Here is a 23,736-nt window from a genome sequence, read left to right as displayed (position 1 = left end):
CAGCTGTAATTCTGATGGAACTCCAGGCCCCACCTGGAGGATGGCAATCCTAAACAGATTTGCTACTATTCAGCAAGAAAGAGAACTCTTCAAAGGAAATTAGGGCATTTATGCCGAACCTTTGGATTCTCTAGCATTTAAAAATAAACATTGAATTTTGTAAAAGAATGACAGACTGGTAAAGTTTAATGATATGTAAGACAATTCAAAATGAATTAGAAACAATAAAATGATTTTCTTAACGAGCAGATGTACATTATTTTAACATTCAACTATATAAGTGTAAGATAGCCATATAACTATCTGGTCAGTGGCTATTAACACTATTCTACAACAACAAAAATATAATAAACTATGCATTATTTGTGGTATTCCTAAAAGGAAGAGAACCTTTTAAAGCAAAAAAAAAAAATGCCATTGATTTTTGCAGGTGTTTAACAAAGATAAGCTGAAAGGGGGACTTTTATTCTAAATTTGGTAGTGGCAAAACTGAATTTGAATATGTTCAAAAACAAATCTAAAGCCTTCTGAAAAGATTGTATACGAAAAAACAGCAAGGATGTAAATAACATTTCTCACATTGTTGTGAGATATGAATAAAATGTTAAAAATTTCAAAGAATCATGCTGAGGCAAAATAGCATTTAATTTAAATATGACATTATTTTGCATTCATCAGGATAGATATGCTGCTTATTTATTTGTGTCTGTTTTTTAAACAGGAAAATATTTTGAGCCTGTCTAGGTGTAGTTGCAAATGGGGCACAGAATTGGGCACACTACGCATCAGCTGGTTACGAACACAAGAAGAGCCCTGCTGGATCAGATCAAGGTCTATCAAGTCCAGCAGTCTGTTCACACAGTGGCCAACCAGGTGGCACTGGATAGTTAGGAGGAACGGAGCTGGATCCAGTCAGTGGAATGTGCTGACAGTTGTGAATCTTCTCTGCTTTCCCCCACTGCCATTTCTGACCCTATGAACATTTGTTCCTGGACTACAGTAGCCACATGAGTTAGTGGTCAGCACTGAGAAAGGGATTGTGATACATTACAATGGAACAGTCTGCTTCCCCCCTCGACATTTGTTTGCATTGGTTTAGTCTTATGGGGTGAAGTCCCTACTCATTCAGTTCTTCTTGTTAATTAGACATGTGCCCTGCATGAGCTCCCATGTGCCAAAACCTATTGACCCCATCCCTGCATTTCCTTGCTAATAAATGGATGGTGTTTGAACTGAAGTTGCCAGGCAACCAGTGGAAGATGAGGAGGACATAAAGGGACAAGTGATGGTATGACATCACTTCCAGAAAAACCCAGAAGAGACCTCACACCTCTCTAGGAATCACTGGAAACTCTATGGTAGAAAAATTATTTTAAGAATTATAGTCATGAATTGCCCCTACCTTTTTTCTTTACAACTCATGTAAGTGATTTATTCAAGCAATGTAAAATATGAGGAAGAGAAGAGAATACTGAAAGAAGACCACAGTGGGAGAACGAACATGAAGACAGATTGAGATACTGATTGTGTGTGTGTGTGTGTGTTCAAATCTCTGTGTACAGACAAAATCTACTGAGGAAATGTAAATGGGAAAAAATCTTTTGACTTAACATGTAAACGTAGCATCCCAAGCCACTGGTTTGGAATTTTTTTGAACATCTAAGTTTCTCTCTTCCTCTAAAATGTGCCCAAAAGACACACACACCAATCTCCACAAAGAAATACGCAAAAACCAGTAAAATGATGGCTAATATTTTAAAACTGCTACTTTTTAAGCAGCCAACTGTTCCTATAAGTTGATATGGAAACACAAATATTAGATTGTGCCTTTTGCTGTTTTGCTAAGTCAGCTACCATCAGGCTCAAGTGGTTCTGTAACAGCCCTTTGAGTACGATACCGAGAACTCTCAGAATAGTCATCAATACTGTTTGTTTAAGAGGCATCAAGGACTCTTTGGTGCCAGCTTGGCAGAGCAGCATAGATCTGCCCTGCATGGGATTCTCCCTTAGTTACAACAGTGCAAACTTCTGTTTGCACCACTGCAACTAAATGGTCCCCTCAAGGATGGACTTTTAATTGCTGCCGTTTTACAGGGAGGAGGGGAGTAATGACAAACCAATCCTGTAATCCTGTGACAGTAAGACATGCCTAAGCTCCATTGATTTTGATGGGTCTTAACATGTATTTAACTGTCACAGGATTTCAGCCTTGGTCCATGATCATTCTCTCCTGTTAAACAGGGATAATTTTATTTGTGTAATCAATTATATCACTTGATAATCTTGACTTAATTCTCTCATGGAACTGATACCATTTTTTGAAGAAAAGCTCTTAGGCTAGATAAATTTAGCAAAAAACCAAACAAAACCTGCACAGTTCTGACATAAATCTATATGCACTGCATTACATACCTTGAAATTATTTTAATACCTTTGCACTAGAATATGAATTTAATCTTTAGTGTAAGGATAGTGTATATGAAACTCTCCTCATTGTATCAACATTAAGAGTTTAAGCAAACATGAAAATGGGTGATTATGTGACCAGAATGTCTGCTCCCCCTCCCAAACTATAAATAGGAGATGTGAGGAAAAAGGGAAAATTCATATCTCTTGTACAGACAGGTGGGGTAACCTTTCCCCACATAAACACTTTTCATGATCTCAATTGTACCCTAGGGTCTTCTATTTATCCTGTGAGAAAAACAGAGACACTAGTATGGTTGGCAACCTCCAGGTACTAGCTAGACATCTCCTACTATTACAACCCATCTCCAGCTGATAGAGATCAGTTCACCTGGAGAAAATGGCCACTTTGGCAATTGGACTTTATGGCACTGAAGTCCCTCCCCTCCCCAAACCCTGCCCTCCTCAGGCTTCGCCCCAAAAACCTCCCGCCAGTGGCAAAGAGAGACATGGCAATCCTAGATACTAGAGAAACTATAGGTCCTGTGTACTTTTCTTCAAGAGCAAACAGCCCCAGGGGGCAACTTTTATTGCAAAAAAGTGATACTGCACCCCCAGGCATAGAGGACTAAACCCCTCCCCTTGCACCAGGACCCCATTCTGAATCACTCTGCTATCCTGGCAGCTGCTCACAGAGGGTGTTTTTTTAAACAGCAAAATATCTGTTTTGCCAGTCAACATTTCTGTTATGCCCTAAGATTTCATATACTCGCAAGTGTGTAATTTGATGATTTGCTCTGATTTCAGTAGAAAATTTGCCTATAGGGAAACAGGAAGCTAAAAGTGATTACCAGCATCGTATTATTAAGTACAGAATGAGCTGTCATATCTGATCTCCTAGTCAGTGATGCTGCTGAAGTCTATTCCTTCGGATCAGAGTACAAGCTTCTACAGCTTGTTAAACTTACTTTCAAAGTAGGGTGGGTAGTCATAGTCATATCGTCCTTTATTGGCATAAAATCACTGTACATATGGTATAGGGTGGGTATTAAATCCCACAGTTTCTTCTCTGCTTCAGACAGTACAAGGAGCAGTGGGGGGAGGGTCACCCATCACTACTTCCACTTGACACTAGATTAGGCTGGCCATGTGCTATTGTATTAGAATGTATTAACCTTACTGTTGCACGGGTTAAAGCATTGTTTTCTGGTTGGAGTTTTATCCCTTGAAGTTGCAAAGAATGTAAGCAAGTCATTATCCATTCAAAACAATACAAAATGAAAGCAAAAATGTTATCATACACAACCTATAAGCAACATTGGCAGCCCATTCCTGAGCTCTGAGGCCTCAGAGCTCAGGAGGCATGCAAGTGGCTGCACTGGCGTCTGGACTGCTTGCGCCGGCGCCTGGGAGACTTGCGCCACCGAGAGTGGCACGGATGCCAATCTTGGGTCGCTCATGCTGGCCTCTCTGTGCTGGTGCAGCAGCACAGCCGTGGGACACCAGCCCAGCCTCCCAACAGTGTCCCGACAGTACAAGTCCCTACACCGTCGTCCTGGGGACATTCCCGGGGCGCAGCTGCCAGTAGACAGTTTCCTGACCCCTTTCAGGCCAGGAATGCCCCCTCCAGCAACAGTGTTGCTGTGCCAGGTTTTTCCTCGCTATTCTCAATGGGGAAAATGCCCCATTTTTAACTTTTTAAATTTAAAAAGGCTTTTTAAAGCCTTTTGGAGGCCAGGGAACCTCTTTGGAGGTGCCGTGACAGCGCCTTGGCCACGCTGTCCCTGGCCGCCAAAAGGCTCAGGAATGGGCTGTGAGTCTTTAAAGCCCCATTAAAACTCCCACTACCAGCTTAAACCCAGCAACTAAGAGCAGAAGTATTTGATATGCAAGACATGGGAGTGCTTAAAAATGGCTCCTCTATGTTGCATCTCTTGTATGTCCCTGTAAATATTGTGACCCTTGTACGTCATTGGGTGTTGCTGGTAGGGAAATGCCTGGTGTGATGCGCTCACATCAAAGACTAAATATCATGTTGTCAGGGACTGGAGGAGAATTTGACAGAGGGCTGCCATGTTTGGCAGCAATCTCATATTTTGAATAGTGTTGCAGTCCATTCTACAAATCAGTTCATGTATTAATGATTCTCCAAAGAGAAGGAAGGAGTCCCACAATTATGAAAGCTTTGCTAAAGATCAAAAAGAGTCCAGTGGCATCTTAAAAGCTAAGAAAAGTTATTTTAATATACTTTTTAATGAATTGGTACATTTGACAACAACACCAAGATGACGTTATTCTCAAAGATCACAAAACGATATAGGGCAAGCGCTAATTTCCACAAATGCTGTGCTCAAACTAAGTTGAAACCAGCACCTTGAAGGTGGTCACCCAGAGACTTACAGGAAGTCAGCAGAGAATGGAACAGGAATACTTACATATCACCCCTCTTTCCTCCTAGAACTTGATGGTGGTTTACAGGGAATATGTGATTTTATCTTCACAATTAACTTAGACTGCATACAGATGACGTGCCCAAGGCCCCTTTCTGAGCTTTGTTACTTAACAGGAATCTGAACATGGGTTTCCCCAAATCCTAAACTAATGTTCTGGCCAATCAAATCACCTCCATGGCGAGGCATGCCGCTGCACCGTGCACCAGTACTTTCTATAGATTATCACTCTAGATCTAGCACTTAAGCATCCATGCCTGCCAGAATTTCAACACAGTTCAATTTCAATTAAGCCACTTGGTATTTACAGCAATGTAACTGAAAGTAGATTTTGGCTCATTATCTCCATAAATCTAAAGTAATATACTAGCGTCTCAAGACATTACTTCATTTTCATAACTAGAAGAAGATTTCATTTCTGTGGATTTGCGTTAAAAGCAATTTGGAAACTTTGCAACAATGATATTACTTACCATAAAACTGAAAGCAATGAAAGTATCATGAGGAGCTGTGATTGCGTAATCTTAGTATCTAATTCTTCCATATTAATTACTGTGAGAATTTAAGTGTGCTGTGCTTTTAAGTACTCTAAAGAATTAGCTCATTTAAAAGCTTGGTAGGAAAATATCATTTTTTAAAAAATAACCTTTTCCCTTCCTACTGTCCATTCCTTCCTCATATTGCAGAGGGGGAACATGTCTGAAACTTCATATGCTGTAATTCACTATGGTTTGAACTCACAACAGGTCTTCTCCAGTGAACATATGATCATATGTAACAGGTAAAAGTCCCCTATGCAAACACCGGGTCATTCCTGACCCATGGGGTGACATCACATCCCGACGTTTACTAGGCAGACTTCATTTACGGGGTGGTTTGCCAGTACCTTCCCCAGTCATCTTCCCTTTACCCCCAGCAAGCTGGGAACTCATTTTACCGACCTCGGAAGGATGGAAGGCTGAGTCAACCTCGAGCCGGCTACCTGAGACCGACTTCCGTCGGGATCGAACTCAGGTCGTGAGCAGAGCTTGGACTGCAATACTGCAGCTTACCACTCTGCACCACGGGGCTTCCTATGATCATATGTAGCTGGCTTATAAAGGTAGAGTATCCCTTATCCGGACATCCCATATCCGGACTGATCCAAAAATTGAACCCTTCGAGCCGGCGTACAAGCAGATCCATGCTGCCTACCTTCAATGTTTCCTCTCATCTAAAAAAATAAAATACAGTGTCCACTGCATTGTAGGTGGAGACTGAAAGCCTGCTGTTGTTAGCTTGTTTGTTGTCACTCTTGTTTAACAGCTGGTACAAGTATTCTGGTGAGATGGTTACACAACATTATTAAAAATATTGTTACACAAAATTATAGTTACAAAAATATTTAAAATACTGTTTAACATGCCATTCAAGCTGTGTGTATAAAGTGTCTATAAAACATAAATGAATTGGAGTCCCCTTCCCAAGATATCTCATGATGTATATGCAAACATTCCAAAATATTCCAATATACAGAAAGATCTGAAATACGGACCACTTCTTGTCCCAGGCAGTCCGGATAAGGGATATTCAACCTGAACCACTAGTACACCTAGTTCAGTATTTTTTACTCTGGCTGGCAGAGGCTCTCAGCAGAGAAAGATTTTTCTTAACAGCTGCTACCTGAGATTCTTTTAACTGGGGATGCCACAGATTGAACTCGGGACCTTCTGCATGCAAAGCAGATGCTCTGCCACTGAGCTACAGACACAATGTTATTGAAACCTTGAATAACAAGCTACTTACACAGGTATAAATTATAGTTATTTACTGTAACTGCAGCTCAAAAGAAATGGTCAGCTAGAGAGTCAACAGGCTACACCCTGCAATTCGAAGGAAAGCCACTGAGAAAGAGTTGTGTAGGAGGAAACAGGTTTCTGCTAAGTGATTTGCTCTCTAATATAATTTTCCTGAGATGGCATAACTGCACTGATGACTGAAACAAGCCAGTGAAAATTAGATTAAAGATTTAAAATATTCTCCCCACATCATTTTTTATGGGTAGTGCAGAGTAAGGTTTTAAACATGCCATTCATGGATGAACATCAAGAATTGTGGTCATTTAACACACCCTATAAACATAGACTCGATAACAAGTATTGATCTTATGTTCCTGGAAGAGTGGTTCCTGGCCTCAGCTGTGAGTGGTTACGCCTCTTGATGTTCATAAACTCAAGCACTGAGCCACTGAGTAATCACTGCAAAAGACTCAAGAGCAGAATTTCCCCCCCTCCTGTGAACGATAGTTGTATTGCTGACTCTACTATTTCTGTATTTGGAAAACAATACAAAAAAGATGAGAACATACATAGGCCTGTAAAAATACAATTAAACACTACCAGGAAGCTACTATGATGAAGCAGTTTGAGGGTTTGGTTTCGATGCAAGCAACCTTGGTTCTCACTGGGGAGATCTTGTGTAAACAATCTAACCAGAGCTGCATCCATATATTGTTGGATATTGCACTATCATCGTTCTACATGATTTAGTCACTCCCTGGATTGTCTGGTACATTCAGTTGCAAATGATTGCAATATCCCATGATGTGTGAATTCAGGCATTTTAAATAAATCCCTTTTCCACTCAATATAATTTATATTGGAGGAGGGGGAGAAACCATGTGTAGGGGAACAATTTTGAGCAGAAAAATGGTGGAGAAGTGCAAGCACCCTCAACTCCCCTGTCTCACTTTAATTCCTCAGGTCCAAACTGAAATCTCCAAACATGTTTTTTCACTAAAAAAAGTAAAACCCTCCTGGGAAGAATATTACACAAGAGTAATCTTATATAATTAATGAGCCAAACTACTTCAAAAATCAGAATAAGAGAGAGATCAACAAAGAACCAGTATAAGAAACCCCATTTATTTATTTATTTGCTTGCTTGCTTGCTGCATTTATATCCTGCCCTCATTCCCAGCAGGCCGGGCTCAGAGCGGGTCATTTGTGAGATACAGACTCACATAAGACAAGAAAGCCCATTTTCATAACTGAAAATATACATTACTGATAATCAACAGGTTAATTAATAATCCTTAAAGTTTCTGCATCCCAAACACTAGTTCTTGCCAGAGCCTGCTCGACCCTAGCACCAAAACTCTGAAACTCTCTTTCCAGGGAGATTCATCTGTCCCCTTCTCTTGCCATCTTCTGCCAGCATATGAAAACTTTTTCTGTTTCTTGATTCTTGTAGGTTATCCGGGCTGTGTAACCGTGGTCTTGGAATTTTCTTTCCTGACGTTTCGCCAGCAACTGTGGCAGGCATCTTCAGAGTAGTAACACTGAAGGACAGTGTCTCTCACTGTCCTTCAGTGTTACTACTCTGAAGATGCCTGCCACAGTTGCTGGCGAAACGTCAGGAAAGAAAATTCCAAGACCACGGTTACACAGCCCGGATAACCTACAAGAACCAATGAACTCTGACCGTGAAAGCCTTCGACAATATTTTTCTGTTTCGTTTGGCCTCAGTGATCCTTCCTTCCAGCCCAATGTTTTAATTGTTGTTCTTATGTTTTTATATGTATTTTAGCTCTGGTTTTATTTGTATTAATGATGCTTTCTGTTGGTTTTAATGTTTGTAAATAAGTGTTTTTAATTATGTACATTTTAATTTGTTAGCTCCCTTGGTGGCCCTTACGAGGGCATAAAGACAGGGTATAAATTTAGTTAAATAAATACATAAATATTGGAAAGTGGCACACACTCAAACAACTACTTTAGGCATGCCCAAGGTTCAGTGGGAATTTTTTTTTACTTTAAAAAATAAAACGAAGCACATCCCCCAGTGCCATGTCACAAAGTGCTGTTAAAAATCCCCTCTGTTCTAAAAGCGGATTGCTGACTTTCAGGAACTAGAGACCAAAGCCCCCTAGACATACAGAAATAGTTGCACTGTTCTTTGAAACCTGGCTATTAAATGTCAAACTGTGTTCTGCAGTTTCATCACCTTACCTTCTCTAAGCAACAATAAAAATAGTTTTCTACTTTCATTACAGCAATCTTTTGATATTTGGAAATGAAACATGCCACCCTCTTTTCTCGCCCCACACAACCTCTTTCTTGAATTGCTGCACCTAACACTCTAAAGCCATTCATTTTTTTCTGAACCTATTATCATTTGTCTCTGTCCTAGAATTGGACCAAACATTTGGCTCAATTAACAATTCAGCAAAAGAGCCAAATGTGATGGGAGGTGAATTAAGGAATGAGTACAATGGTGCAGTTTGAGAACCACTCTTTTTCCCATTCAGTAATTCTAGGTACTCACTCTGTTACTCATGTTTGCCACTCTCACTTCTTAGTTTCAAAAACTATTTCACGGGATGCTATTGCTCCATGATATCAAGTGATACAAAATGCTATACTGAGGGGCTGGGGACTATCAAAAAAGATAAGGGAGACAACTAGAGTGACCTGGGAGAAAGGCATGGGATGAATCTGACAAGGCACAGGCCTACACAAGGAGGTGAACTGCTCTGCAGCCCACTGCGATAGTTTTGCTAAATACTTAGCAGATAAAATCCCTTGCATCCATTCCAACTTGGCATCTACATTAGCAATGACAGGATTGGATGGTCCAGTGTGCTAATTTGTCCAGCTGTCTGAGATTCCTAAAAGCTTTTCCAGTATGAGGATGTGGTCAGGATTCTTGGAAGTTTTAAACCTATCACCTTCTTGCATGACCCTTGCCCCTCCTGGTTGCTTAAATCTGCTCAGGAGTGTTTTTGTGGCTGGTAGACTGGGTCTGGGAGACAGTAAATGCCTTCCCGAGAAAGGGTGTGGTTGCCCCACCTTGAAACAGGCGCTGGTGCATCCACTCCTAAAGATAGCTACTCTTGACCTAGGAGAGCTGAATAACTACCATCCGGTCTCAAATGTACCATTCTTGAGCAAGGTGCTTGAATGAGTGTTGGCTGGGCAATTTCAGAGATTCCTGAATGAAACAGATTGTGGGTTTATTCCAATTTGGTTTCAGGCCTGGTCATGGGACTGAATGACCCTGGTCACTTGCACAAAGAGATAGACAGGGAAGTGTGACCCTGTTAATTCTCCTGGACCTCTTGGTGTCTTGCAATACCATCAATCATAGTATCCTTCTGGACCACCTATCAGGGTTGAAATTGAGAGGCACTGTTCTGTGGTGGTTCCAGTCCTTCCTTGAAGGTAAGTTTCAAAATATAGTACTAGGGGACCACTGTGCAGAAGAATGAGGGGTTCCTTTCTCCCCTCCATGCTGTTCTCCTTGTTTTCAAAATGGTCATCTGTTTCAGCGCTTGAAAATGGCACAGAGGGACAGAAAAGAGCACCTCCACCCGTGCTGCGGGATCCCCAGCAGGATTGGGCCCCCAAAGCATTTTGAATAGTTAGAAAACACGCTCTAAAATGACGCCACATTCCTGTGACAGACGCAGGATCACAGTAGTTTGGCTCTTACAGTGCCATCCAAAGCACTGTTACACCCTTCTGAGTGACCATTGGGATTGTTAGTTGGATCTCATGATTTGTAATTTAGCTGCAACAAAAAGCCACTGGGAGATAGGAATAGACAGAATGGATTAAGTCTATGACACTGAAGAAGGCTGATTAGTTTTCTGGATTGAAAATGGACTGTGCAGGCTGTTTTATGCCTTGGCGGGGGGGAAATCCCAGATAAACATTTTGTGCCTGCCCTATGAGAGTTAGAGGGAGTCTAAGGATGCATGTTTTATTAGGACCATGGCAGATGGGGAGACAGTCACATTCCTGCTACTCTAGGACCCTGGTTCTGATCCATATATTACCTGTACCAACACCCACGTCTGCTTTTTACAGCTAGAATATGTGTCAGGAGATCTGACCATGGGTTCCCAACATCACATGCAGTTTGGTCCTTAGCTTCAGATCCTCCTTTGCAAAAAGATGACTACTATTTTGCCTACATGATTGGTGTCATGAAGAACAGCATAAGGCACTTGCCACATGAAACCGACAAAATGAATAATAACAAAGATGTCTCTCCATGCTCACCTTGATACCCACAAAGGACAATTCAGCAACTTTTTTGTTCACGTTGTGTCAGTGCTAAATCACTCTTATAATTAGGAAACCTTGTCCTAATGTTTTACCTGCATTTACTCTCCAGTAATTTAGAATGATACTTTAACTTCTGAAGTTTTGATGTGATCCCACAGTTGATAACAGCTTAAAAAGAATGGCTCTTTGTATTATATCACACCATTTATTCCTACTCACTTTATGCTAACCTCAGCCTTGTCAATCTTACCTTCTATTGATGACAACAATTTTCTGTTTTAAAAGGGTCTCTGTAGTAGCTGACTATCAATCCACAGGGCCGGATTTAGGTTTGATGAGGCCCTAAGCTATTGAAGGTAATGGGGCCCTTTATATATCCAGATAACAGGTACAACAGCTTGACCTACATTCAACTGTACTGCACTGCAGTCTGCAGCTGCATGCTACATGTTGCCATGCAACCAGTCCATGCAGAATGTAGGCACCCTATATATAGAAATGAGCAAACCAGTGATATTTTAGGGAGCAGGCTAGCAGGCGGGGCCCATTACTTACATCACAGGAGCCTATACAACACAAAACACTGTTGCTGTATGTAGGTTTTATTTTATTTGTTTTTTATCTTATATTTTGGAAATGTACATCCAGTTTTTTTATCTTTAAATTTTTTTGGGGGGGGGCAAGAGAGTGGGGCCCTAAGCTATAGTTTGTTTAGTTTATACGTAAATCCGGCACTGTCAATCCACACAACCCATAATTGTCCGACAGCATCAACTGACATAAAAACACAACACATGAGCAACAATTGGTTTACATACTTATATGTAATACCCTTTAAGGAAAGTTACTCTTCATATGTTTTGTAACATGTATACACCTGGGAAGGGGCAGGGTAGCATTGGAACAAAATGGTTGGTTAGTAAAAGACAAAGAGGTAAATGAATGCTTATCTGAGTGACATTGATTCCTAAATCAATAAGTATGATACAGAGGTACATATGTGCAGCAGACTAGAGTCAATTTATGAATTTCTGTATGAGATAGTAACTCCCCACAAAGTGTTCTAAATTCCCTTGAGAGTGGTCTATTGTGAGAGCCACTGAAAAGGAAGTAGCTTCCGGGCATGCATGAACTATGTTTTTTTCAAACAGTTCCCCTTTGATTTCTCCTCAAACTTTCTATAGTCTTTGAAACGTCTTCCCAGTTTATGGCTTCACTCTCCCATCATTTCACCATGTCAAAAAAAATATATGATTCCAAATGTTTTGCTGTACTCAAATGAACCAACGCCAGAAGTATCATTCAGAAATTAGGAGGAAATGCATGTTTCTCTCAAGACACATTTCAGATTAAAACTGGATTTCTGGGAGAAAATATTCAGGAAAAGGCTGTGTGTGTGCCTCCAGTTTAGGTTTAAGGGGGAGTAACTTAAACTGATGAACTGTTGGCTTCAATCCTGTGATTTAAAAAGACATTGCAACTGGATAACCATTGCAAATTACAGGACCCAAAACGTGTAACAACATTCAGAAAAATTAATTAAAGACACATTGGTATCTACCCCAGGAAGATAATAAAGTGAGAGATTAAGAGGCAAGCATATCTTTCTGAATTGTAAAATAGGTTTATAGGTCTTCTAATAACAACTTTTACTGAAACCTTACATAAATAGGCTTATACGGTACAAATATTATGTGGGCTATGCAGAAACTACAATGTCTATAATCATGTTTAGGGATTACTTGACAGAACAGAGACATTTCATTGCTATTGGACCTAGGGATTACAGAAAAGAAACATCTAATATTCCATTTTTTAATTTCATGCATTTTTTATTTACCTTTAATGATGCTGTATATATTCATCATCCTGAAATATTAAAACAGTATGAAAAAAGTAATAAATTGGTGGAAAATTTAGGGAACAGGAATGCAACAGCACGCAAATCATACACTATCAAGTGCTTGATACACATTTAAAATTACTGCCTAGTACGGCAAAGCCAAATTCCTGGCAGATTTCTGAAGCGCAAAGTCACAATAAGAAGATCAGCAGAACAGCCTGAAATAATAGAATATTCATCCCCCTAATCCATATGCAATTCTTTAGGGCTTTTTTTTAACAATGCATATGAGGTCTGACTGTATTCAGGATTTAAATAAGTTGTCTCTCTTCCTCTCTCCACCCCTCCCCCTCCCCCTTTCTCTCTCGCTCTCACATACACACACACACAACCACACTCTATTTTTATATTTAAAAAAAGTATATACAGTTATCATTTCTGCTCCGCTGCACTTGCGATGACAAGGTTAGCACATCTTCTCACACCTCAAATAAAACAATGGCTTTTTAAGCAACAAAAGTGTTAAAAGAAATACATTTATTCATACAATAAAAAGATAGCTCTATTTTTTTTTTGAAAATGAGATTTTTATAATGCTTTTGTGCTCTTTCCACATAATTAGTAAGTCATGTAATGTTTTAAAAATTTACAATCACTTGTTTGGGGGGGTTGCAAATACATTCTTAAAATACATTGTTCCGGCAGTAATCTTTTGAAACCACGTGTATCTTCAAAATAAATCTAATTTTAGATTTGTGATGAGAGACAGCACCCGACAAATTGATAAACTGGAGAAAATTCAGACTGTTGCAAACAGAAATACTGCAGTGTGGATGCCGGCACGTCCAAAACAGTTATCGTAAACTGTAGTCTTTACTGTAGATTTGAAATAAGCAAATGGCAAAGGTCTGCAAACTATTCTTCCTAATACAAGTGTCCACTGCTCCTCTCGTGCAGTGATTCTTCCCCACATAAGAAGAAGAAGAAGAGTTGGTTTTTATATGTCGACTTTCTCTACCACTTAAAGGGAGACTCAAACCGGCTTACAATCACCTTCCCTTCCCGTCCCCACAACAGACACCCTGTGAGGTAGGTGGGGCTGAGAGAATGTGACTTGCCCAAGGTCACCCAGCTGGTTTCATGTGTAAGAGTGGGGAAACAAATCCAGTTCACCAGATTAGCCTCCGCCGCTCATGTGGAGGAGTGGGGAATCAAACCCTGTTCTCCAGATTCGTGTGTGTTTATTCTAATTTCTTTTACCCCTGCTCTGTTGTTGTGTTTGCCTATGCAGTGGGTGTTTTTAATTTACTTATTAGCCCCCTCTGTAGCAATACAGGGTGAGTGGGTCATGAATGGTATGTTCCCTATATTACCAGAGCCTCCCAGTCCTGAAGTCACTACCTGCATAGTGTAAATTCTTAACAGTTCCCAAATACAGGATACTATTCTCCTGGGCAAGATTAAATGCTTTGACATTAGGGGAACTAACAGGTAGACTTCAAGGGATCTCTTTCTCAAATCAATTCTGCAATTGTAACTCAGGAGACCTAGACACCATTTGGCATTTTTTCATTGATTGTAAGAAACACAACCTGGCACATGAGAAATGGATCCATAGATATATTAAAAAATGGAGCCCTGATACAAAGCAAGAACTTGTAGTTAAGCTACTAGCACATAATGATCCAAATGTGTCCTTGGCGGTCGCAAATTTTTTGTCTATGGCATTTAATGGTATTATCTTTTAAAATGTTAACCTATATTTTTAGTTATTTAAAATGTGAAAACTGAAATGAATGGTATATATGACTTCAGATATTTTGTTGTTTTATATGTATTTTATTCTCCTTTTTGTTTGTGACCTGTTGGTCTTTGAGCAGTAAATAAATAGAATGGAATGGAAAATGGAAAGAGTGAGCGGGGAAACTCAAAATTGGCACTGAAATCTTTTAAGAGACTAGATTCAAGAGGAGCCTGGGTGTAAATCCTTGCTGGACAAAACCTCTGAGACTTGATCGTCTGGTGGTGGCAGTGTACCCTGTAAAAAGTGGGGATTGGAGGAAGAAGATCCTTCTTGGGGTCTAGAGGCTGGAGACCTGAGTGGCTGAAGAAGTTCCCCATTCTCTGTGGTGCTGAAACAGGTATTGGCAAGGCCTTCCTCACCCCCATTTATAAAAGCAAATTACACAAGATAATTACTGTTTGAGTGATGAAGTACTTTTGTCTTCCCCAAATATATGGTCCATCAGCTTTATTGGATGAACTATAGCTCTAGTATTATGGGAAAGGAAGAAGTTCCTTCTAGCTACTTTCTCCGCCCTGTGCAAAATCTCTATCATGCCTCTACATTGAACATTTTTAAACTAAAAATCCCAAGCACCTTAACCCTTCTATCCATTGGTAATTTGGTTCCACCATCTGTCATTTGGAATGTGTTCTACCCATGCATCATTTGGTTACATTTTTCTGCACCTTTTCCAGTGCTACAATGTTCTGAGATACAGCGAAGTTACATTGAGAGTATGTAATTGACAAACAGGGTGAGCTTTGTGGTTAAATTGGTATCTGGATCCCCCTGGTCCCAGGCTGACACACTAACTGCCACATCACACTTCTGGCCTGTGAACTGACTGGATCAGAAGTTAACAAAATACAATTCCCTTGATCAACTACTGAAGCTGGAGGGTGATAGATTCAAAATGGATGTGGCCATGGGTGCCAACTTGGAAGGCTTTAAGAGGGGAGTGCCAGTGGACATGTTCATGGAAGACAGGGCTATCCATGGCTACTAGTAAAAATGGATTCTAGCCCTGATGCATACTTATTCTCTCCAGGAACAGAGGAGTATGCCTATTATATTAGGTCCTGTGGAACACAGGCAGGATGAGGCTGCAGTTGTCTTGTTTGTGGGCTTCCTAGATGCACCTGGTTGGCCATTGTGTGAACAGACTGCTGGACTTGATTGACCTTGGTCTGATCCATCATGGCTTTTCTTATGCTCTTAATATTATATTGATATTATATTATATATAATATATAGCTATAGCTATGTGGGTCAAGTTTCCTACAAGTAGTTCCAGAGAGTTCTTCTCTTAGCACAGAACTGTGTGCAATAGAAGAGTTACACCCTGCATAACCTGCAACACTGAAAGGGCTATTAGGGCTCCCCCATTCATAAAACATGTGGTGCATCTACTTGGGCCAGCAAAAAGTTTTGGACCAGCCCTGCTTCTCTACTGCTGCATTTTAAATGATTGTTCTATTTTGCTTTGATGAAAGAATGTTTTTGCTTTTCCTGATTTATCTCCCAGCCAATATTTAGAAAGGTGACTTCTTTGCACTGATCAGATTTGACAAAAGTAGTATTCAGGCTAAGTAATGTCTAACTATTTGTAAGATTCGTCATCCTTCTTTTTTTAGAAATGGCATTTAAATTAGCCATAGGGCTAATTTATTGTCTTGTAACTCCTTTCTCAGACTTGCATGCAGTATTTGAATCACATAAAAGAAAACCAAATGTATATCAGGTTTCCAATAACTGATCTCATCCAGGAATGGATGCCAAATTATCTCATTCTAGCTGTAAGGGCTGAGGTTAACTCCTTAGGTTCACAGTCCTTGCCATTCAAAGTGGTTTATGTCTGCTGATTTTGTATGTATTTTTATTTCATGACTAGCACAGCTTTCCATTTGGACCAACATAGTCTCTGTTGGAGTACTTTACTATCAGACCCTTATGGAACTTTTCTGATTTTTCAAGCTGCTCCAAATACCACCACTGACACTATGAAAGGAAATAGCAAAGATCCTCATAAGTTGTTCATCAGAGCTCAAATCGTCTAGTAATATAACTCTTGTAGGAGCCCAAGTACGTTCACCTCAAGGTTCAGCTGTGTTGAATTAAATAAAAATTACTCATAACATGCATGAGAAAGGATCAGCTGCAAAAATATCCCTGATCTTATGGAAAAGGATGAGAAATTTGCTTACGTTGTATACTTACAAAACATAGATCCCCAGTACTAGAAGATACCTCTTGAATCAACTAAACTGATACTGTATTACCACAGTCTCCTAAACTTAAAACGTACTTGTCAAGTTGAGGGCCTTAAGAATACAAATAATGAACTGGAGCAGGTTGGAAGAGGAGAAGGTGTATAAAAATCAGTACTCGGCCGTCGCCTGCCAGCCTCGCCCTGCCCGCAGACATGGAGGTGCCGGCGGTGAACCAAGAGGCCATAATCCTGGCGCACTGGCTGCTTACAACATGGGGCTACATGGAACCATGGCTCCCACCATCCTACGCATGGGGGAATTTCACTATTCTGGCTGTGGGGGTCTGGGCCGTCACCCAGAGGGATTGTGTTGACGCCATCCTCATGTTCCTCATCGGCCTGCTCCTGATCATCCTGACGGACATTGTGCACATCAGCCTGTATTACCCGTCATGCCTGTCGGACACTGTGCGCTTCAGCAGCGGCATGGCCATCTTTAGTCTCCTCCTGAAGCCGCTGTCCTGCTTCTTTGCCTACCAGATGTACCGGGAGCACAGGGGAGAGTCTGCCTTCAGTTTAGGCGTTCTTGGTGTGGCGCAGGACCCCAGTGCGTACCAGTCCATCGACCACGCCGATCTGCCACACCCCTTTCCGGACGCATCCAGCAAGATGGCTCCACCTGCCCCTACTGAGATGCTGTCCTTCGTTGGGTCTCCAGCCTGTGTTACTTCTTCTCGTCCTGTGCCCTTTACTTGCTGCATTTGGGAATAAACTTTAACCCCACCCCCCGTTTCTATACTAGAGGAAATATGATCACCGGCACAGAAGAAAACTGGACTGTCTACTCATTTCCCTACATTTCCTTTCTCCAGTCGAGAGAGCTGGAGGGAAGGGGGTTCATCTCTTTCCGAATTTCCTGCTGTGTATCCTGAGCCACTGGGCTGTGGCTTTTCTGTTCTGTTCTCCTGCAGAGCTCCAAATGCCACTGATCTGCCCCCTGGCCACGGTGCACCGAGGGTCGCTTCAACTGCGTTGTTGCCAACCAGCCCTGGAAGTGTGAAGAAGTCCAGTCTAAGGAGAGACCCTGTGTGGTTGTCTGAACAAATCCTGAGCAAGCATATTGCAGGATCTCCTTTGCCAGGCTGCGGGGCCCCAAGAGACTTGCCGTTCCCACAAGGACAGGACCCCGAGGCTCTGTGAGAGCGGCGTTCTCTGTTTTCATTTTGTTTTTGGCGTTGAAGGGACAGTGCCCCCCACCCCAGTGCCTAATCCTGTGCCGTGTTGGGATGATGAATTATGCATCTTCTAATGCCTATCTGGGGTGGGTGGGGGGTTGATTGACCTGTGACAGATTGTTGTGCCTGAAACCCTATCTCCCCCCCACACACACACACACACTTATTTTGCACCTGGATTTCTAAAGAAAATTAAAGGTTTTTTAATTTTTTTAAAAAAAAATCAGTACTCCCTAGGATCAATTCACACCATACATTTCCTTCTCCACACCTGCATTCCTGACCATCCCCAGGTACACTTTCACAAGGATAACATTATAGGTGAACAGAAAAACCCTAGGTACAATCAGCACCATTTTCTAAATTTGTATGAATTCAGCTCTCTGAAACAAGTACTGCCACAATCTGCTGTTAGCAGCATCCATGATCACCCACACCGTGTTGTCCACATGAGAAAGAGTCCTCTGTGAACCCCCTATGACAATGGTAAACAAACAGAAGCAAGTTTAATTCCAAGGAGGATGAAGTTGCAATCTTTTGCACACTTCCTTGGGAGTACAGTTCAAGCACACCTGCCTGAAAGCCTTCTTTTTTTACAGTAAAATTAGAAAGATGGCCATATTTTAATATGAAAACACAGCACTTAGCAAATCCAGCTGGAGTAAATCCCTGCTCTGGGACACAAATGCACATTCACTGAGACCTAGGTTTTTTATGCACAGGTTTTTTTCCTGTTGCGGTCATCCTGACTACTTTGGGCTTCGTTTTGGTTATGCATGTATTTTCCAACCTCCAGAAGTCGCCTTGCTATCCTCTCGTGTTTTCCTCATGTTTTCAGGATGCTATTTTACCCCGAGTTTAAAGTCTGCTTCAATCCTAAATTGAAAGCTGGCCCAGTACATTCTTGTCACTTCGGGTTTTTCTCCCCACGTCCATTTTCCCTTCTCCCTCCAACGTGTCTGTCCCTCTCATCCAACCCCCCCTCTAGCCATTTGCAAGTGCACTAGTGAGAGATACCATGAGGCTACTTAGTCAGTTTCACAGCGAGTGTAGGTCAGTATCAGATCAAAGAGTTGAGAGAACACTGAAACGACCGATGTGGCTGCTTTTGGTCAGTTTCACAGTGAGTGTGGGTCAGTGTTCTTGGCATGGAAACCTACTGAAACAAATTGGTTGTGCGGGGGAGGTTGTCTGGACTGTTCTCTGCTTTGGCTGTAAAATGGCCATGGTTCAGATCAAATGAAAGAATCACGCTGTGGGGCTGGCTAGGGCTGGAGATGTATTTCCCCCCCTAAAAAATACATTACAGCCTATTATAAAGTAGCGTTTTCAGGAGGGAGGGACTCATGTGTAGTTTAGAAGCTCTCTCAAGGAATAGAACAACAGCACAGGTCTCCAGGCTAAGAAAGGAAAAACCTGGCTGAGGTACTTAAAATTAGATCAGTTATGGCTATAGAGAGGAGCTTGTATTTTCTTTAACACTTTCAGACACAGACCTCCTTCTGTGCTCCCCTCCTACATTCCATCCCCCTTCTGAAAGGTGATTGGATGTTGGAACATCACTCCTAGGGGCTCCTCCGAGTGGCTGTTTCTCCCTTCAGGGGCAGGACAGCCCCTTCAGGGTCCATCACAGTTTATTAAGAGGATAAAAAGATGTGGAGAGAGAACGGTGTGCACTGTCTTGAGATTACTGAAATTCAAGCATGGCGGGGGGGGGGGGGAAACCCCACTACAAAAATCATTTATCCTATCTGTTTCTAAAAGTCTCCCTCAATGTTTTACCACTGGGTAAATACCTAAACTACTGACCAGTTTACCATTTAAAATTATTCTTTTAAAAAAGCGATTCCAACAATGTCTTAAACTGTGGCTTTTTTCAAGAGACCGGGGTTAATGCTGTACAGGCCACCACTAAGTGATTCTTGAATATTAGGTAAGTCACCATGACTGGGCAGCACTGATTAGCAGAGTTCCTGTGTTTGTTTTTATAATAAGCTTATGCCTTTTGAAGCACTTCAGAGCACTTAACTAAAGCAAACAAGCGCTTGAACTTTGAATATCTAAAAAGAGGAGCTATTGATAAGTATGACTTTAATTTGTAAATCTAAGTCATTGCAACCTGAATTCAGTAGTCTCAGAGACAATTTAGACTTCTCTGTCTTGAAGCAGTACAGTCCCCTTATGAGCCTGTGGCTCCTTATTTTTTCACATGAGGAGCTTCTTGTTTGTACTTAATCTGCATATCACAGTGGCTTCAAACATCACGAGGAAGCGCCAGAAAAAGAAGCCCACTTGAGTTGAGCATATATTTTTTTCTTGAACTTCCAGGCAATATATACATAGGGAACTTGTACATCTCTTGTGCATAGGGAACTTGTACACCACAGATCCTCTGGTCCTAGTTTAGGGACAGCTCATGAGTCTCTTCATATGAAATGAAATGAACGGAAAAAGTGGGGAAGGCACTCACTGGCAGTTCTTCCTTAAACATTTCTTAGTAGCATATGAAGCCTCAGTTCTACAACTACAAAAAGGGAATAACAATGACCTCTATCTTCTATCTGCAGCAGATGGGAAACTACAGATAGGGAACTAGATCCTATGAAATTTATGTATAGTTAAATTTCATTCCATTTTGTGGCACCACACTTAAAGTAGATTAAAGAGAACTCCCCCAACCACCCTGCTACTGTGACTTCTCTCCATTCAGTGATAGCCACATACGTGGCTGTTGCGTCTCTTCAGATTATGGATCACCTAAATTCAAATATAATAAACTTGGAAATTTGCAGAAATCACAAGCTAGCATTAAGAACACACTGAACTAAGAGCTACGTGGATACTCCTAAGATTCAGGACAGACACATAATGCATAGCTAATTTATAAAACTCACTGCCACAGGATTTAGTGATGACCACTAGGGATTAGACAAAGTCTTGATAGCTAAACGGAACCTCCTGTTCAATGCAGTATTCTACTGAGAACCTGTTCTTGTGGCGGGCATGCCCTAGTTGTAGACCGCCTGGGAAATCTGGCTGGTCGTTGTAGCAAACAATATACTGAATTAAATGGCCCAATGATATAATCAAGCAGGGACATTCTCATACATTTAACACAATATTGTTATATGGAAATATCCATTATCTGATGTGCAGCCAATTCCCATCTAGGTCTACGTTCCACAGATTTCAGACAGACTTTTAGTGAGCCTTATATGCAGCCTAAGAGTCTTGCTGTGTTTCCATTCAATACCTGTTTTTAGATGGTTTCTTCTGCCCTGTGAGAAAATGTGTATCAAAGTACTTCTCATGCAAAAACTAGCTTTCAAATTCTCTGAAATACTGTTAGTTATAATTGGGTTTTAATGCATAAAATGGCTGAGTAATTTAAATGTCTGAAAAAGAAAACAGTCTTTCCTGGGGTTTATGAAGTGGTAAGCTATTTCTCATAACGATTAACTGTGAATCATCATTTCAAACATGAGCATCTAGGAACATATGCTCTATACAAGTGATGCTGTGAGGGAGCCCATATTAACCAAATTAATGGGTTCAATTTTCATCATAGCCCGATTTTTTACACCAGCAAAAGTCTTTCATTCTCTGGGAATTATCCCTGATAATTATCCCTCCCCCATCCAGCTCTTCTTTAAATGTTAACTAGACGGACCCGAGTGAGAACTACCTCCGGTCCGTTTCCCTCAGGCCCCTACCCATCCCAATAGCCAGCAGCTCTCATTGGCCTCTTTTAAACTCGGGGTGAGAGTTGATTGGCTGCCAGGAAGCAGCCCTCCAAGCAGCCTGCCAGGCAAAAGGACTGACCCAGCTGGGCAGTGGCGAGCCCCGCATCCGCCCCGCTGCAAGCTCCTCCCCCTCCAAGCCTCACTCCCACCCGGCTCCACCAAATTGGGCTCCAGTTAAGTCTGGAACCCATTACCTTCTAAATTGATTGGCTTCAGTAGACTTAGAAAGGTGTCATTCTGTTTAGAATTGCATTGTTTGCTCTGTTTAGGATTGTATTAGGCAAACAAGAATGAATGAAGACAGATAGGGTTGAATCCTGCCCATAGTGATCAGAAGATGTTCAAAGTTGTAGATCTTCCTTCTTTTCCCAGAAGTCCCCTGCTGAGTGATGATGGTGATCATAGGAGCCCCATGGACAAAATGGTACCGGTACAGGAGGCAGCTATGGTGAAAACAATTTCCACTGGTTTCTTTTGTTTTTGGGGGGAGAGTCAAACTCATCATAGCACACAACTGGAAAAGTTGTTTTAGTTGTTGATAAACTGGGATAAACTGGTCAGCTAAACTTACTGATCCTGATATACAGTTATTTCTTTCGACCTTTGATATCATCCTTGTTCAGGAAACTTGGGCCACAAATGAGATCTTTCTCCCAGGCTTTACCTCTTTTACCCAAAAAGCAATCAAAGGCTCTGTGGGCCGCCCTCGTGCAGGACTAGCATGCTTTATCTCCACTTCTTTAAGCATAAGCTCAATTGACCTTCTTTTGGCTGAAGAGCTGGTGCTAGCAATTAAAGTAAACCTGACTTTTTCTTCACTTATTTTATTTTCTGTTTATATTCCTCCTGGTAGATCAAGTAATACTGCACTAAACTGGGCCCATCTGGGAGAACTATTTGATGACATCAAAAATAACCACCCAACTACTCCAGTTCTTATGGCTGGTGATTTTAACGCACGAATAGGGCCAGATGATAATACTCTCTTCCAAAATCTTATAGGGAATTTTGATGAATCTTTCCTGAGCTCCCTATGGTATACTAGAACTTCCAGGGACTCAGTAATCAATTCTTCCGGCTTAAGCCTGGCCCAATTCGCTATTCAGAGGAACCTAATAATAGTCAATAGGCGATCGCAGATCGACCCTAATGGAGATTTCACTTTTTTAAACCAAAATGGTGCCAGTGTTATCGATTATTTTCTGGTTTCATTAGATCTCTTACCTCTAATCAGTAATATGGAAGTCTGCGATTACATGGGCAGTGACCATCTCCCTATCTCTCTTTCAATCAACCAATTATGTGTTCCACACTTACTACCATCCTACCATCAAATATTGCACCAATCCCAAAAAGCCCTAGCTCGTGTTTACTGGAGCCCTGAGCTTGATTCCTTGGTGCGTGGTAAAATGCAGCTTTTGGAGGTGACTTCGTTGAAAGCTGCCCTCCTTGAGCAAGAGTCTGCAGCTACTGTCTTAAATGTTTTTTTCAGATTAATTGATTTATTTAAACCTTTATTTACTAAAGAAATCACCTCAAGCTTTCATGCTTTATACAAACGAAATTCTTGGTTTAACCACGAGTGTAGACTACTCAAACGAGCAATAACCAGGAAACATAGAGAATTCAGAAGGAACAATACTATTTCAATATTGAAGGAATTGTTAACTATTAAAAAGAACTACAAGGACTTGGTAAACTGGAGGAAAAAAGAGGCCCTATATAAAAATTGGAGGAGCTTGATTACACTATAAACAACAATGATAATTCAACTTTCTGGTGGACTGTGAATTCTTTAAGCAATGGCTATGCCAGAGTCCCCGCATGTATCCCGTCTTCGGTCTGGGTAGCTTACTTCAAGAGCCTCTTCTCCTACTCTGTGGAAACCAGGGTCTTATACCTGTAGCACCTTCTATTTTGTTGAATTCCTGGCCAGATGTGTCTCCTAAGGAAATTAAACCGCTCATTGATCGCCTACACTCAGGTAAAGCCCCAGGTCCTGATCTAATTCCCT

The 23,736-nt window shown here is 41.2% G+C and overlaps 2 protein-coding genes across 3 annotated transcripts in view; one reads left to right on the top strand and one right to left on the bottom strand.

Annotated features, from left to right (window-relative positions):
* Window positions 1–23,736, bottom strand: part of ESRRG (estrogen related receptor gamma) — a 516,565-nt gene that overhangs the window by 307,896 nt on the left and 184,933 nt on the right. The window contains exon 2 of one of the 2 annotated variants that reach the window (XM_056852765.1): window positions 12,747–12,775. The exons of the other annotated variant lie outside the window; for it this stretch is intronic. The gene's annotated coding sequence lies outside the window, so the exon portion shown is untranslated. The remainder of the gene's footprint in view (window positions 1–12,746; window positions 12,776–23,736) is intronic. 2 annotated transcript variants of the gene reach the window in all.
* On the top strand, window positions 16,958–17,515 carry LOC130480750 (type-1 angiotensin II receptor-associated protein-like). Its single transcript, XM_056853372.1, has one exon. The coding sequence runs from the start codon at window positions 16,958–16,960 to the stop codon at window positions 17,513–17,515; it is 558 nt and encodes a 185-aa protein (XP_056709350.1).

Source organism: Euleptes europaea, chromosome 7 (genome assembly GCF_029931775.1).
Source record: "Euleptes europaea isolate rEulEur1 chromosome 7, rEulEur1.hap1, whole genome shotgun sequence".
NCBI classification, from domain to species: domain Eukaryota; kingdom Metazoa; phylum Chordata; class Lepidosauria; order Squamata; family Sphaerodactylidae; genus Euleptes; species Euleptes europaea.
Note: the sequence above shows the minus strand (reverse complement) of the source record. Positions and strands in the feature narration are given on the sequence as shown.

Coding starts and splice junctions, on each gene's coding strand:
- LOC130480750 (XM_056853372.1), top strand. CDS start 16,958: ATGGAGGTGCCGGCGGTGAACCAAGAGGCCATAATCCTGGCGCACTGG.